General features: G+C 44.9%; 1 protein-coding gene across 2 annotated transcripts in view; it reads right to left on the reverse strand.

Annotated features, from left to right (window-relative positions):
* BRWD1 (bromodomain and WD repeat domain containing 1) overlaps positions 1 to 2,923 on the reverse strand; it is a 109,242-nt gene extending 106,319 nt beyond the window's left edge. For both annotated transcript variants that reach the window (XM_065397572.1, XM_065397571.1), the window contains exons 1-4: positions 2,773 to 2,923; positions 2,552 to 2,610; positions 2,356 to 2,385; positions 2,131 to 2,190 (exon numbers count right to left, since the gene is read on the reverse strand). In XM_065397572.1, coding sequence (XP_065253644.1) covers positions 2,131 to 2,190; positions 2,356 to 2,385; positions 2,552 to 2,610; positions 2,773 to 2,830 — 207 coding nt within the window. In that variant the 5' untranslated portion in view covers positions 2,831 to 2,923. The remainder of the gene's footprint in view (positions 1 to 2,130; positions 2,191 to 2,355; positions 2,386 to 2,551; positions 2,611 to 2,772) is intronic.
* Positions 2,924 to 13,086: the final 10,163 nt, after the last annotated feature.

Raw genomic sequence — 13,086 nt, forward strand, 5'->3', positions numbered from 1 at the left:
ACAAGTATTAAGCAGAACTTAAACAGGACAACTAAATGGGATTTTTACTATTATTAGTGACAGTCAGAGACATTAATTAAATTAGCTTAAAAAAAATCCAGTACTGTAAGTAGTGTCATTTTAAAATTCTAAAACCATAACATTTATACTGGTTTTGGCCTGAAAAGAAAATGTGATTAATCAGACACTGAAATAAAGTTATGCATTACTTTCAGTATCTGAAAACTTGAGAAATGAATTTAGTGAAAGAGTCAGTGTTACTGAACACTGAAACATATCTGAATGTATAATACAGTAATTATGTTACTAAGACTGATTGCTAAACAATATTTGGTAGATCAATAAGTATACTTAAATCTTTTCATCATTTATTGAAGAATGTTTGCCACATCCTCTAAAGAGATACAAGAGTACTGATCAAGATGCTTCAAAGTAGAAAGCTTAATTTTCCCCTTCAAGTATATTTACGAAATACAGCTTATAAAAAGAGATACTACCTTCGTGTAATTTATACCCAATGTAAGTCTTGTTAAAAAGTTTTAAGAAGCCTAATAAAAGATTATTTTTTTAAAAATGGTTGGTTTTGAGTTTTCGTGACAGCAGTTATTTAAGCTCAGGCTCAGATTCTGTAATGAGTACTTGGTTTGACATGGAATACACCCAAATGCTCAACATTGCAGGTTTTGGGCCTTAAATGTTTGCCAGCTGTCCCTGAAACCCAAACCCAAAAGAATGAAACTGATTAGCCTATTTTTACACTTAGACAATTAAAAGTACCTAAACAGCATAAATGGCAAAGTAAAAATATGTTAAAAAGCAGAAATTTTGATAACCTAAACTATTAACAGCACAGACAGGGATTTTTTTGTTGTTGTAGGGGAGAAGGGAGACACATACACAAAGGCTCCAATCCTAGGAAATCACATGCACAGACAGATCATGAAGCCCCAAAGTCAATGAGACTCAGCATAGGAATATGCCAGCACCACATTTGCAGAAGAATTGGGGCCTACGTAACATCCTTCACAAGAAAACTTTCTGTGCTTACCTAAATTTAGGCCAGATCTTGGAAAGTAATCCTGTTGACTTCATGCAAGTAAAGTGAGCAGGATTGGTCCTTCAGTGTACTGATTTAAAGCAGTACTACATACATTTGCTCAAATAAGGGAACTGTCAAATTCAAAATTACATTTGTGGCTACCTTTTTGTTTTTAAAAGTATATCTACATTTTTCACATTTTTGAATTGTGTGTAGTCAATTTCACTCTTTCCCTGTACCTTCAGTCACATACCACTTTACTTTGTCAAAGTATGGAAAAACATGAGGAAAAAACAGAATTTGATTGTAAAACTCCAAAGATTAGCAGAGGAACTCAGAGGCTGGTTTATTACTTGGAACTAACTACGCCAAGCTTTTTTAAAAAGTAATATAAATAAACTGAACTACAGACTTCCTATTGATGCTGTCCTCCCTTTAGTTTGTATCCACATAGCCACACATTATCATGCAGTATTTTAGAAACAGTAAAATAGAATACCAGGAACAGTTACATCTCTACTCTGAAATTGTTGTAAATACATTTAGTGCAATTAATTTGGCACAAGTTGTGCAGCCCTGAGCCAAAGGGCATCTTTCGGAACATTTTGATTAGTATGGCCAGTAAATCAGAAAGACGCCACTACAAATCCCCACCCCCAATTTCTGTACCAGTGATTTTGTTTCCTAATCTGTTGAAAGCAGCAGATGCAGGAAACCAAATAGAAAATAAATACCGTCCAATCAAAACCTGCTTAACAAGTCTCCGAGTGAAACACAGAAATGAAACCTCTTAACAGATTGGCTCTTCCCCATAGGTAGGCAGGAACATAGGCAAATGGCATAACCCGAAGCCCCGCCTATGCTACATAACAATATCCTCCAATTAAAAACACCCCTAATCCCTTATGTTTTTGTTTGTTAGTTTAAGGTAAAGAAGTCAAACACCCCTTCTAAAAATCAGCCTTCTGTCTCCTCCCAAACCCAGGGTGAAATACATTTAATTATTTTTGTAACAGCTGTTTTTTATTAAGTGGAGGGTCTAACATTAACATTATCATTCTAATTCAACGTTGTTGTTTTTTAAATCTCACCAAATCTTCATAACTTCTACAATGCTCATTTCCTTCCCAATCCAACCTTTTAGGAAGCAACTAAATTGAAAAAGAAACAAAAATGAGTGATTAAAAGGGGAAGGGTGGGGAGATCAAATTCAAAACAATGTGGGGTTTTTTTTTTAAAGAGATGAATGACTTAAAGGGAAAAGGTAAGAGGATAGGAGAGGGAGAAAGGCAGCAGAGAGAGTCTCACACACAGACCTGGTGCTGCTCCAGCTCCTGCACCAGCACCTGCAGGGGAAGGAAGAAACAGATGCACACGAGTTAGGGAGGGGGAACCAAACCTCGCCCTCTCTTCAGCGGCCACCGCAGCTGCACAGGGCTCGGGGCCAGGCACCGGAGCCCTTGGTGGCGGCGGCAGCAGCAGCCGCGGCGGGCGCTGCCGGGCTCTACTCACCTCCGCCGCTCTCCGGCAGGGCCCGGTGGTCAGGAAGCGGGCGACGAGGAAGTAGAGCTCTGCAAGAGAGACGGGGGAGAGCGATGAGCGCGGGGCTGAGCAGCGGGGCGGGGGAGCCCCTCAGCGACTGTAATTCATAATCATGACCGGGAAGATGGCGGCGGCGGGGAGCAGCAGAACCGGCGGCGCCCGGCCGGCTCCCTCACGCGCTCCGCTGTTACCTGATTCAATGAGCGGCAGGGAGCCGCCGCCGGAGGAGGGGACCGAGGGCTCGGCCATGTCGGGGGCGGCCCAGCCGCTACTGCCAAGGCAGGACACGGGCTCAGGCAGCGTTTGGCGCGGGCAGGGCCCCGCTCGGCATAGTCCTATCAGCGCCTCCCCCACCGCGAGCGAGTCTCCCCCCGCCTCGCTCTAACTCAGCCTCGGCCTGGCCGCCATTGCCGCGGAGCGACCCGTCCCAGTGCCGAGGCTGTCTTCTCCGCCGGGGAGGGTTGGGTGAAAAAATAGTCCCTAGCCGGGGAGACTGGGGTGGTGGAGGGAAATGTTTGTATTCTTCTTTGAACCCTTCTCGGGTCAAAAGTAGCCCGCGGCCTGTCGGTACTGGAGCTAGTGGGGGGGTCGCCGCCGCTGCTGCTGTGGGTGCGGGGGGAAGCGAGATCCGGCCGCGGAGGGGGATGTAGGAAGAAAGAGAGTGACGAGGCACTGAGGGGGCGTCTGCACGTTGGCGAGGAGGGGGAGGGGGACTGGGAGATGCGCGTGCGGCTGGCCCGTGGGAGCAGCCGGCAGCTGCTGCGCCGCGGCGGAGGCCAAAGTGGGCTGGTGGTGGCCGGCAGGGGCCGCGCAGGCAGTGGGACAGGAGGCGCCTGCTGGTCTCGGCAGGCAATGCTGGGAGGGCAGCGCCCGCTCGTGCAGCGCGGACCGGCCGGGCTCCCCCGGGGAGGGGAAGGGCGAGCGGTGGCGGCCCGAGCCGGGGCAACGCGCGTCTCCTCCCCTAGGGCGCAGCTGCCCCCGGCACCCCTGTGACGGAGTGAGCGACAACGGCACCTCCCCATGCCCCATGTTAAATCAGGCACCTCGTTGTGGGGTCCCCTGAGCGCTCCCACCCGCGGGACCAAACCCCCCGAACCAGGGCAGGAGCCGCCGGTGCCAAACTAGCGCCGCTGGGGCTTTCTCTGACCTGGCCATCTCTGTGTTGCTTCCAGGCTGCTTCTCGCTTGAAGGTTCCCAAAACTCAAGATGGGCCAAGCACTTCCCTGGACTGGGTTCCCAGCGAAGAGCCCAAAGGGTTTGAACTACCCATGTCATTTTGCCTTGCAAACATGTTCAGGTCACTGTCCCTTACTGTACTAGTTTTCACTCTCAAGACTATGCCTTTAAAAAGAACAGGAGTATTTGTGGCACCTTAGAGACTAACAAATTTATTTGAGCATAAGCTTTTGTGGGCTACAGCCCACTTCATCAGATGCATAGAATGGAACATATAGTATGAAGATATATATACATACAGAGAACACGAAAAGGTGGAAGTTGCGATACAAACTCTTAAGATGTTATATATATCTTCGTACTGTATGTTCCATTCTATGCATCTGATGAAGTGGGCTGTAGCCCACGAAAGCTTATGCTCAAATAAATTTGTTAGTCTCTAAGGTGCCACAAGTACTCCTGTTCTTTTTGGGGATACAGATTAACACGGCTGCTACTCTGAAACCTGTCACTATGCCTTAGAGTGACCAGATGAGAGGAAGAAAATATCGGGACACATGGAGGATGGGGGGGGTCCACTGGTGGAGAAAAAAAAAAAAAAACAGTGCTGCCGGCAGAGTGAAATATCAGGACAAATTGCGTCCCGACCAAAGATCGGTCGGGATGCGGGACAAACACCTAAATATCAGGACGGTCCCGATTTTATCGGGACGTCTGGTCACGCTACTATGCCTTTAGTTCACTATGAGAATTTACAAATAAGGTTTGGATCGGGAGACCCTGAGACATTTTAAGGCCTATGCAAGGGATATGAGCTTTGCTATGCTGCCTGAGTTAGGGTTACCAACAGCACACAATTCCCCATAAGTATCCAAAAAATATTTTGTATTTCCATCAGGCTGCTGGCACTCACCCTCCACCACAGTGTACTTTAGTCCAGATCATAAAAGGTATTTAGATACCTAACTCCCACTGAAGGGGTGGAGCTGGGGGCTAGCCTCCCCAAAGGGGAGATCCACCCACTGCCCATGTTGAAATCCATTATCTTTATTGTGCTGTTTTTCCTCCTACCGTTCCTTAGAATCATGAACGCTATCATTTCATGATCACTTTCACCTAATGTGCCTTCCACTTTCAAATGCTCAACCAGTTCCTCCTGATTTGTCAGAATCAAATCTAGAACAGCTTTTCCCCAAGTTGCTATCGCCAACTTCTGAAATAAAAAAAATCATCTCCAATGCATGCCAAAAATGTGTTGGATTATCTGTGCCCTGCTGTATTATTTTCCCAACAGATGTCTGAGTAGTTCAAGTCCCCCATCACCACCAAGTCCTGTGCTTTGGATAATTATGTTAGTTTAAAAAACGCCTCATCCACCCCTGCCTTTCCTTCCTGAGCAAGCTGTACCCCTTTCTATACCCAGTCATGTATTACCTCACCAAGTCTCTGTGATGCCAACTATATCATAGTTGTGTTTATTCACTAGCATTTCTAGTTCTTCCTGTTTATTTTCCGTACTTTTTCCACTAGTATACATCATCCACATTTGTTGAACCCCTCAAAAAATTCTAATAGATTGGTGGGGCATGATTTCCCTTTACAAAAGCTGTGTTTAGTCTTCTCCAACATAGCGTGCTATCTGTGTGTCTGATAATTCTGTTCTTTACTATAGTTTCAATCAATTTACCTGGAACTGAAGTTAGGCGCACGGGCCTGTAATTGCCAGGATCACCTCTGGAGCCTTTTTTAAAACTCAGCATTATGGTAGCTATCCACCACACATCCTGTACAGAGGCTGTTTGAGGTGCTAGGTTACATACTAATTAGTAGTTCTGCAATTTAATGTTTGAGTTCCTTCAGAACTCTTGGGTGAATATTATCTGCTGGTTTTTTTGGCTTCTCTTGCCAGGATAGCACACTACATTCCATTCTTCTTATTGCTTCCAGTATCAGCTGCTGATAAACCATAGTTTTCCTTATCTGCACACATTATTCCAGGCATCCGGTATTAACAAATTCTTTCCCATGTAATTTGTTGTGTGCTTCCACCCTCAAGCCATCTGTAACCACATCTAACAATTCACCTTCTACCTGCTTTTGATTGGGTGCTTTGGAGCTCGGCCTGAGGCAGCTGGTCATTACTTGAAAAGTTGATTCTCAATAACAGAAAAGGAAGTATCACAGCCATAAAAAAATTCTGCAATTCTCAATTCTATCTTTTATTTTAGTTCTGGGATTGTTTTTGTTACAAACATATCCATTTGTGATTGACAGTGATACTTCCTCCTCCTTGGCTTTAGTCAACCTGGATCTGACTTTCTTTTGATATACTTTTGTAACCCATGGCACGCCTGTATTCACACCCTACATACTACTGCAATATTTGTACAAAATATGCCTTGTGAGGTATATGAAAGCTAACAACATGGTCATTAATATCATGGTAAAATTCATGTGTTAATATATGTGAAATTATGAATTCCCTGTGCATGACATTACTAGAACATCTTTAAAACAAAAGCAGCCTAGTCTAGGTATAGGTGATAAACAGGTCTGTCCTAGACAAAAGGATGGGTTTACTTAAATCTACATTAGCTGTAAAAAAGGCTAAACCAGCAGGGATCATCTTGAGCCTGAACTGAAAGAGAATGAACATGGCTCCTGCACCCCACAGAGACACAGGAGACTGAATGCCCAAGAAGCCTTCCTGACTTATAAGGCAAAGAAATCCCTTTGGAAATACAAGGAACAGAGACTCTGTATTGATCCTTCATCTTAAGGAGACAACGAAGAAGTTATTCACCTTGAGCACTAACAATGGTTCTTCAAGATGTGTCCCCCTATGGGTGTTCCACTGTAGGTGACTCCCGAGCAGTGCCCACCACTGAAGCTAGGATTTCGGTCAAGTCCAATATGGATGATAGTACTGTGGCACTGAATTTGGCATCTGCAGCCAAATCCCCCAAGATGGCAGTGTTCTGTAAAAGTGGGTGCAGATGCCAGATAGCTGCTTGGCAGAGTTCTGATAATAGGATACCTTCGAGAAGGTGACTGGAAGAGACTGGCCTCAGAGTGCATGCGCATTTAAGATGGGGGTGTTACATTACACAAGTGGTAACTGTTTAATGCAGCCTGCAACCCACTTAGAGAGTCTTTGAGCTGAAATCACTATAACTTTTGACTTGTCTGCAACAGAGAGTAAGAGTCTCAGAGATTTTCTGAAAGCTCTTGTTCTGTCCAAATAAAAGGCCCAGGCTCTCCTCACGTTGAGCGTATGGGGGATTTCCTATGATCCTGATGAGGTTTGGGATAAAAGGTTGAAAGCTGAATAAGCTGATTCATGTGAAATGCAGAAATCACCTTGGGAGTGAACTTCGGGGGGTGGGGGGGGGGCAAGTGGGGCAATTTGCCCCCGGCCCCACGAGAACATCTGAGGCTCCCCCGGCCCTGCCCCCGCCTTCCCCATCCCCTGGCACCTCAGCGTGCCGCGTCAGGAGCGGCCCTGGACAGCGCTGCAGCGGCATGGCTCCAGCGGGGCCTGAGCTCCTCCCGCTGAGTCAGAGCCACGTGGTAAGGGGGCGGGGCTGCGAGCTCCGGTCCCGCCAGAGCCACACCACTGCAGCTCTGTCCAGGGGCCAGGGCAGCTTCTGGACGCAGCGCGCTGAGGCTCTGAGAGGGGAGAGGCGGGGGTAACCCAGGAGTGGCCCTGGACAGCGCTGCTGGCGGGGGGGCGGTCAGGGGATGGGGAACGGGGGGTTGGATCGTGGGCGTTCAGGGGGTCTGTCAGGACTTGGCGGGGGTGGATAGGGGTCGGGGCAGTCAGGGGACAGGGAGCAGGGGGGGTTGGTGGGGTCCTGGGGTGGTGGTTGGGGGAGGTCTCGGGGGGCGGTGAGGGGACAAGGAGCAGGATGGGTTGGGCCTTCTGAGGGGGGCAGTCGGGGGCAGGAAGTGGGTGGGGGTCAGATAGGGGGCAGGGCCAGGCTGTTTGGGGAGGCCCAGCCTTCCCTACCCTAAAGCTCATTCAGCAGTTTGAGGCTTGCAGACAGCTATTTAACACAAAGAGCCAAGCTGTTATCTTTTCCCTTAGGGCTACCATCCCTTTCACTTCTCAAATGCCAAATTATAGTCTACATTTAATTTCAGTGCCATAGGGAGATTCATGGGGGGGGGGGGGTAGCTTCATTTAAAATTAGCCACTTTAGATTAACAGTGATAGAGCCGAGAGAGCCATGGGGGAGGGATCACGAGAAGAGCAATATCATACACCACCTACCTCCCTCCCAACCCTACTAAGGGAGACCTCCCTCCCCTGCATTCCCCAAGGCTCCAGAGGGGTTAATTCAGTGGTTCTCAAACTTTTGTACTGGTGACCCCTTTCACATAGCAAACCTCTGAGTTTGACTCCCCCTTATAAATTAAAAACACTTTTATATATATATAACACTATTATAAATGCTGGAACCAAAGCAGGGTTTGAGGTGGAGGCTCACAGCTCACGACCCCCAGTAATAACCTCGTGACCCCCTGAAAGGTCCCGACCCCCAGTTTGAGAACCCCTGGGTTAATTTAATTTTAGCACCGTGTCCATTCACATGCATGTGCTATTTTGAGCATTTCAGTTTTCACAACATAGGCTCATCCCAAATTCTGGAACAAGCTCAAATGCTCAGTTCGTGGAGTATGTACATAAGCTATACTAAAGACAAACCCACGGTAACCGTCTCCAGTTTGTGAGGGACCCCATGGAGCCAGTCTCTAGGAAACAGATACATTCATGGAGGTTAAGTCCATTAATGGCTATTAGCCAGGATGAGTAAGGAATGGTGTCCCTAGCCTCTGTCAGAGGGTGGAGATGGATGGCAGGAGAGATCACTTGATCATTACATGTTAGGCTCACTCCCTCTGGGGCACTTGGCATTGGCCACTGTCGGTACACAGGATACTGGGCTGGATGGACCTTTGGTTTGACCCAGTATGGCCATTCTTATGTTCTAACCTAAATGAACCCAACGTTATGGAGACAGATATGAGTCAAGGAAACCAGCAGAGTATCAGAAACCTGAAAAAAATCTCTGACTGGATGGGCTCAGGTGTTTGGTCACAAGCTGAGGTGGTTCAAAAATTTTGGATTTTTTTTAAGCACAATTTTTTTATTGTTTCTTTAAACAATCAAACACAGCAAGCAGCAAATATTTGGCCACACACTTCTGAAACCCCAAATCATGTTCAGGTTTTGGCAGACTAATTTCAGCTTTTCATTTAAAAAAACCACAACAAATTTTGAAGGAAAGCAGACATTGTCTGTGATTTTTTCTGCTTTTTAAAAACCCCTAGTTTCGATCCAAAAAAAGTTTTGACGGAAAATATTTGTCCAACCCTTTTAATGAGCTTTAGTGCCTTTTAGCACTAGCTGATGCTGAGAACCAGTGATACCTTGTAAAGGTGACTTAAAAAGAAGTTTTCTCAAAACTGGGTTTGTGCCGAGATGTGGAAGGTTTTTAAATGTTTATTTTTCCCAGGGCCAGCTGGGGGGGGGGGGGGGGGAGAAAGTGGGGCAATTTGCCCTGGGCCCCACAGGGGCACCCACAAGAATATAGTATTCTATAGTATTGCAACTTTTTTTTATAGAATGGGGCCCCAGAAATTGCTTTGCCCCATGCCCCCTGAATCCTGTGGGCGGCCCTGACTTCAGATGTGATCTAAGTGTAACTTTGTCAGAGAAGAACACAGTGAAAGGGGAGTGCACCATCAGAGCAGCTATCTCCCCTATCCTTCTTGCAGAGGTGATGGTGATCAGGAGTGCCATCTTCATGGAAAGGTGAAGTAATGAACAAGTGACCATAGGTTCAAATGGTGGTCTGTGTCAACCGTTTTAGCATTAGGTTGAGATCCCATTGAGGAGTGGGAAGTCTGAGTTGTGGGAAGAGGTTCATTATGCATTTGAGAAAAAATGGTTACTAACCTTCCATAACTATTGTTCTTTGAGATGTGTTGCTCATGTCCATTCCATGCTAGGTTTGTCCGTGCCACGTACACAGTTGTCAGAGATTTTTCCCTTAGTGGTAGCTGTAGGGCCAGCCCTAATGCTCCCTAGAGCCCTATTATCACCCCATGATAGGAGGTGGCACCACACACCCAACTGAGTTACCTGAGTGCTTTACCTAAGCCACTCAAGGACAAACTGAAGACGACAGCCTGAGAGGCCTGCCCAGCTGGGAGGGGGGGGGGGTCAGAGTCCACAGCGGTACTCAGCTCCCAGACAGCACCCCAGGAGTGACAACCTGTCACATAGGCAATCTGACTTGTCCTGTCAGTTCAGTACAGTGCATGCCCTGGGTACCAGATTTAGATGGCTTCGGTACCATTGGTACCAATGATACGGACAGAGCCAGAAATGGTTTTCTGCTCAACCGGGGCTTGCTATGGGGACACGTGGACCTTTTCTTAGCGTCTCACAGGCATCTCCCTAAACTCATCTCCCTTAGAAGTAGAGGGTGCAGATACACCTACACTGGAGCACCTATAGGGACACTACTCAAAGAAGGATCAACTGATCTGATCTCTGTGATGGGTCCTGGCAACATTGGCCAGTAAAATCTGGAAAGGAGACTGTGGGTAAGAAAAACCATCTCAATGTAGTAAGATAGCTTTTGTTTAAGTTTTAGATGCATTTTCACTTTTATTTGCTTGTAACCTATTCTACCTTCCCTCCCTTCTATTTAGTATCACGTAATCCATGCTCTTCTATTAATAAACTTGTTTTACCTCTACTATAAACCCATTCAGTGCTGTGTGAAGAGAAAGGGTGTACTTTAGGGCTACAAGAGATTAAAAAAATTAATTGTGATTAATCGTGCTGCTAAACTAATAGAATAGTATTTAAATATTTTTGATGTTTTCTACATTTTCAAATATACTGATTTCAATTACAACACAGAATAGTGTACAGTACTCACTTTATATCTATTTTTATTACAAATATTTGCACTGTAAAATACAAAATAGCATTTTTCAATTCACCTAATACAAGTACTGTAGTGCAATCTCTTTATCATGACAGTTGAACTTACAAAGGTAGAATTATGTACAAAAAAAACTGTATTCAAAAATAAAACCATGTAAAACTTTAGAGCCTACAAGTCCAATCAGTCCTACTCTTGTTCAGCCAATCGCTCAAACAAGTTTGTTTACATTTGCAGAAGATAATGCTGCCCACTTCTAGCTTACAATGTCACATGAAAGTGAGAACAGGCGTTCTCATGGCACTGTTCTAGCCGGCGTCACAAGATATTTACGTGCCAGATGCGCTAAAGGTTCATATGTCCCTTCACACTTCAACACCATTCCAGAGGACAGGCGCCCATGCTGATGACAGGTTCTACTCAATAACAATCCAAAGCAGTGCGGACAGACGCATGTTCATTTTCATCATCTGAGTCAGATGCCACCAACAGAAGGTTGATTTTCTTTTTTGGTGGTTTGGGTTCTGTAGTTTCCACAGTGTTGCTCTTCTAAGACTTCTGAAAGCATGCTACACACCTCGTCCCTTTCAGATTTTGGAAGGCACTTCAGATTCTTAAACTTTGGGTCAAGTGCTGTAGCTATCTTTAGAAATCTCACATTGGTACCTTCTTTGCGTTTTGTGAAATCTGCAGTGAAAGTGTTCTTAACACGAACATGTGCTGGGTTATCGTCCAAAATTGCTATAATATGAAATATATGGCAGAACACGGGTAAAACAGAGCAGGAGATATACAATTCTCCCCAAGTATCAGAGGGGTAGCCGTGTTAGTCTGGATCTGTAAAAAGCAACAGAGAGCATGTGACGAAGTAGGCATTCACCCACGAAAGCTTATGCTCCATTACATCTGTTAGTCTTAAAGGTGCCACAGGACTCTCTGTTAATTCTCCCGAAGGAGTTCAGTCACAAATTTAATTAACCTTTTTTTTTTTTTTAAACAAGCATAATCAGCATGGAAGCATGTCCTCTGGAACAGTGGCTGAAGCATGAAGAGGCATATGAGTCTTTAGCACATCTGGCACGTAAATATCTTGTAACACCAGCTACAACAGTGCCACGTGAATGCCTATTCTCTCTTCCAGGTGACATTGTAATTAAGAAGTGGGTAGTATTATCTCCCATAAATGTAAACAAACTTGTTTTGTTAGCTGAACAAGAAGTAGGACTGAGTGGACTTGTAGGCTCTAAAGTTTTACATAACTGCACTCAAAAGCAAAACAATGTAACAAAAAAAATCTACATTTGTAAGTTGCACTTTCATAATAAAGGGATTGCATTACAGTACTTGTGAATTGAAAAATATTTTTATTTAGTGCAAATATTTGTAATCAAAAATATAAAGTGAGCACTGTACACTTTGTTCTGTGTTGTAATTGAAATAGATATATTTGAAAATGTAGAAAAACATCCAAAATATTTAATACATTTAAATTGTTATTCTATTGTTTAACAGTGCGAGTAATCATTTTTTAATGTTAATTGCGTGAGTGATTAATCGACACGTTAATAAGCTGTGATGTACTAACAGAACAGCAAACTTGTTATCTTCTGTGAATGCAGTGAAAGGGGTTGTGCATAGAATTGAAATATCTCTTAGGAGCTTAGGGATGGAATTCACTCATTGTTACCTGGTAGGCAAAGTTTGGGCCCGGAATGGCTTGTGGATTTTGCTAGGTAAGGAAGACAGACAGGGTGGCTGGCAGGCAAGGGCTTGACGCAGTCATTCACCAGCAAAACTCACTCTTACTGAGGGAGAGAGATAACACAATGGCTCATAACTCTGTGTATCCCCAGAAGCATACTATAACTTGGCAATGGCAATATAGCATTATCCATATCTTCATCCTCAGAGTCCAATTCCAATACTTGCATACATTCAGCTAAAGTCAGTGGTTCTGGTGTCTGTTCTTTCCAGTGGATTTTGTAAAATATTTCCTCAGCCTCCCTTCCTACTCACTTTTTCTTTGCAATTTCTGCATCTAAGACTCTTTGCTAACTTTATAAACTTTTTCAAAATAGTCATGAATTGGGTCAAGTAGTCCTCCACGTTGGTTCATGCCACAAGGACTCCTTGTTCATTTTGACCTAAGTCACTCCACTCGCTCAGTTCAGTTGTACTCCAGCCAGCCAGATCAAGAGACGGTGTAATGGACTAGACAGTTTTTTGAGGTAAATTGCCAAACTAACAAACTTCCGAATCTGAGAATTCCTCTTCTTGGTTTGCTAAACATGTAATTTTCATAGCTAAACAAAGAACAGGAATTCCCAGATTCCAAAGTTTCAGTTTCTACTTGAGATAGCCTAGACA

Source organism: Emys orbicularis, chromosome 1 (assembly GCF_028017835.1).
Source record: "Emys orbicularis isolate rEmyOrb1 chromosome 1, rEmyOrb1.hap1, whole genome shotgun sequence".
In the NCBI taxonomy this organism is placed as follows: domain Eukaryota; kingdom Metazoa; phylum Chordata; order Testudines; family Emydidae; genus Emys; species Emys orbicularis.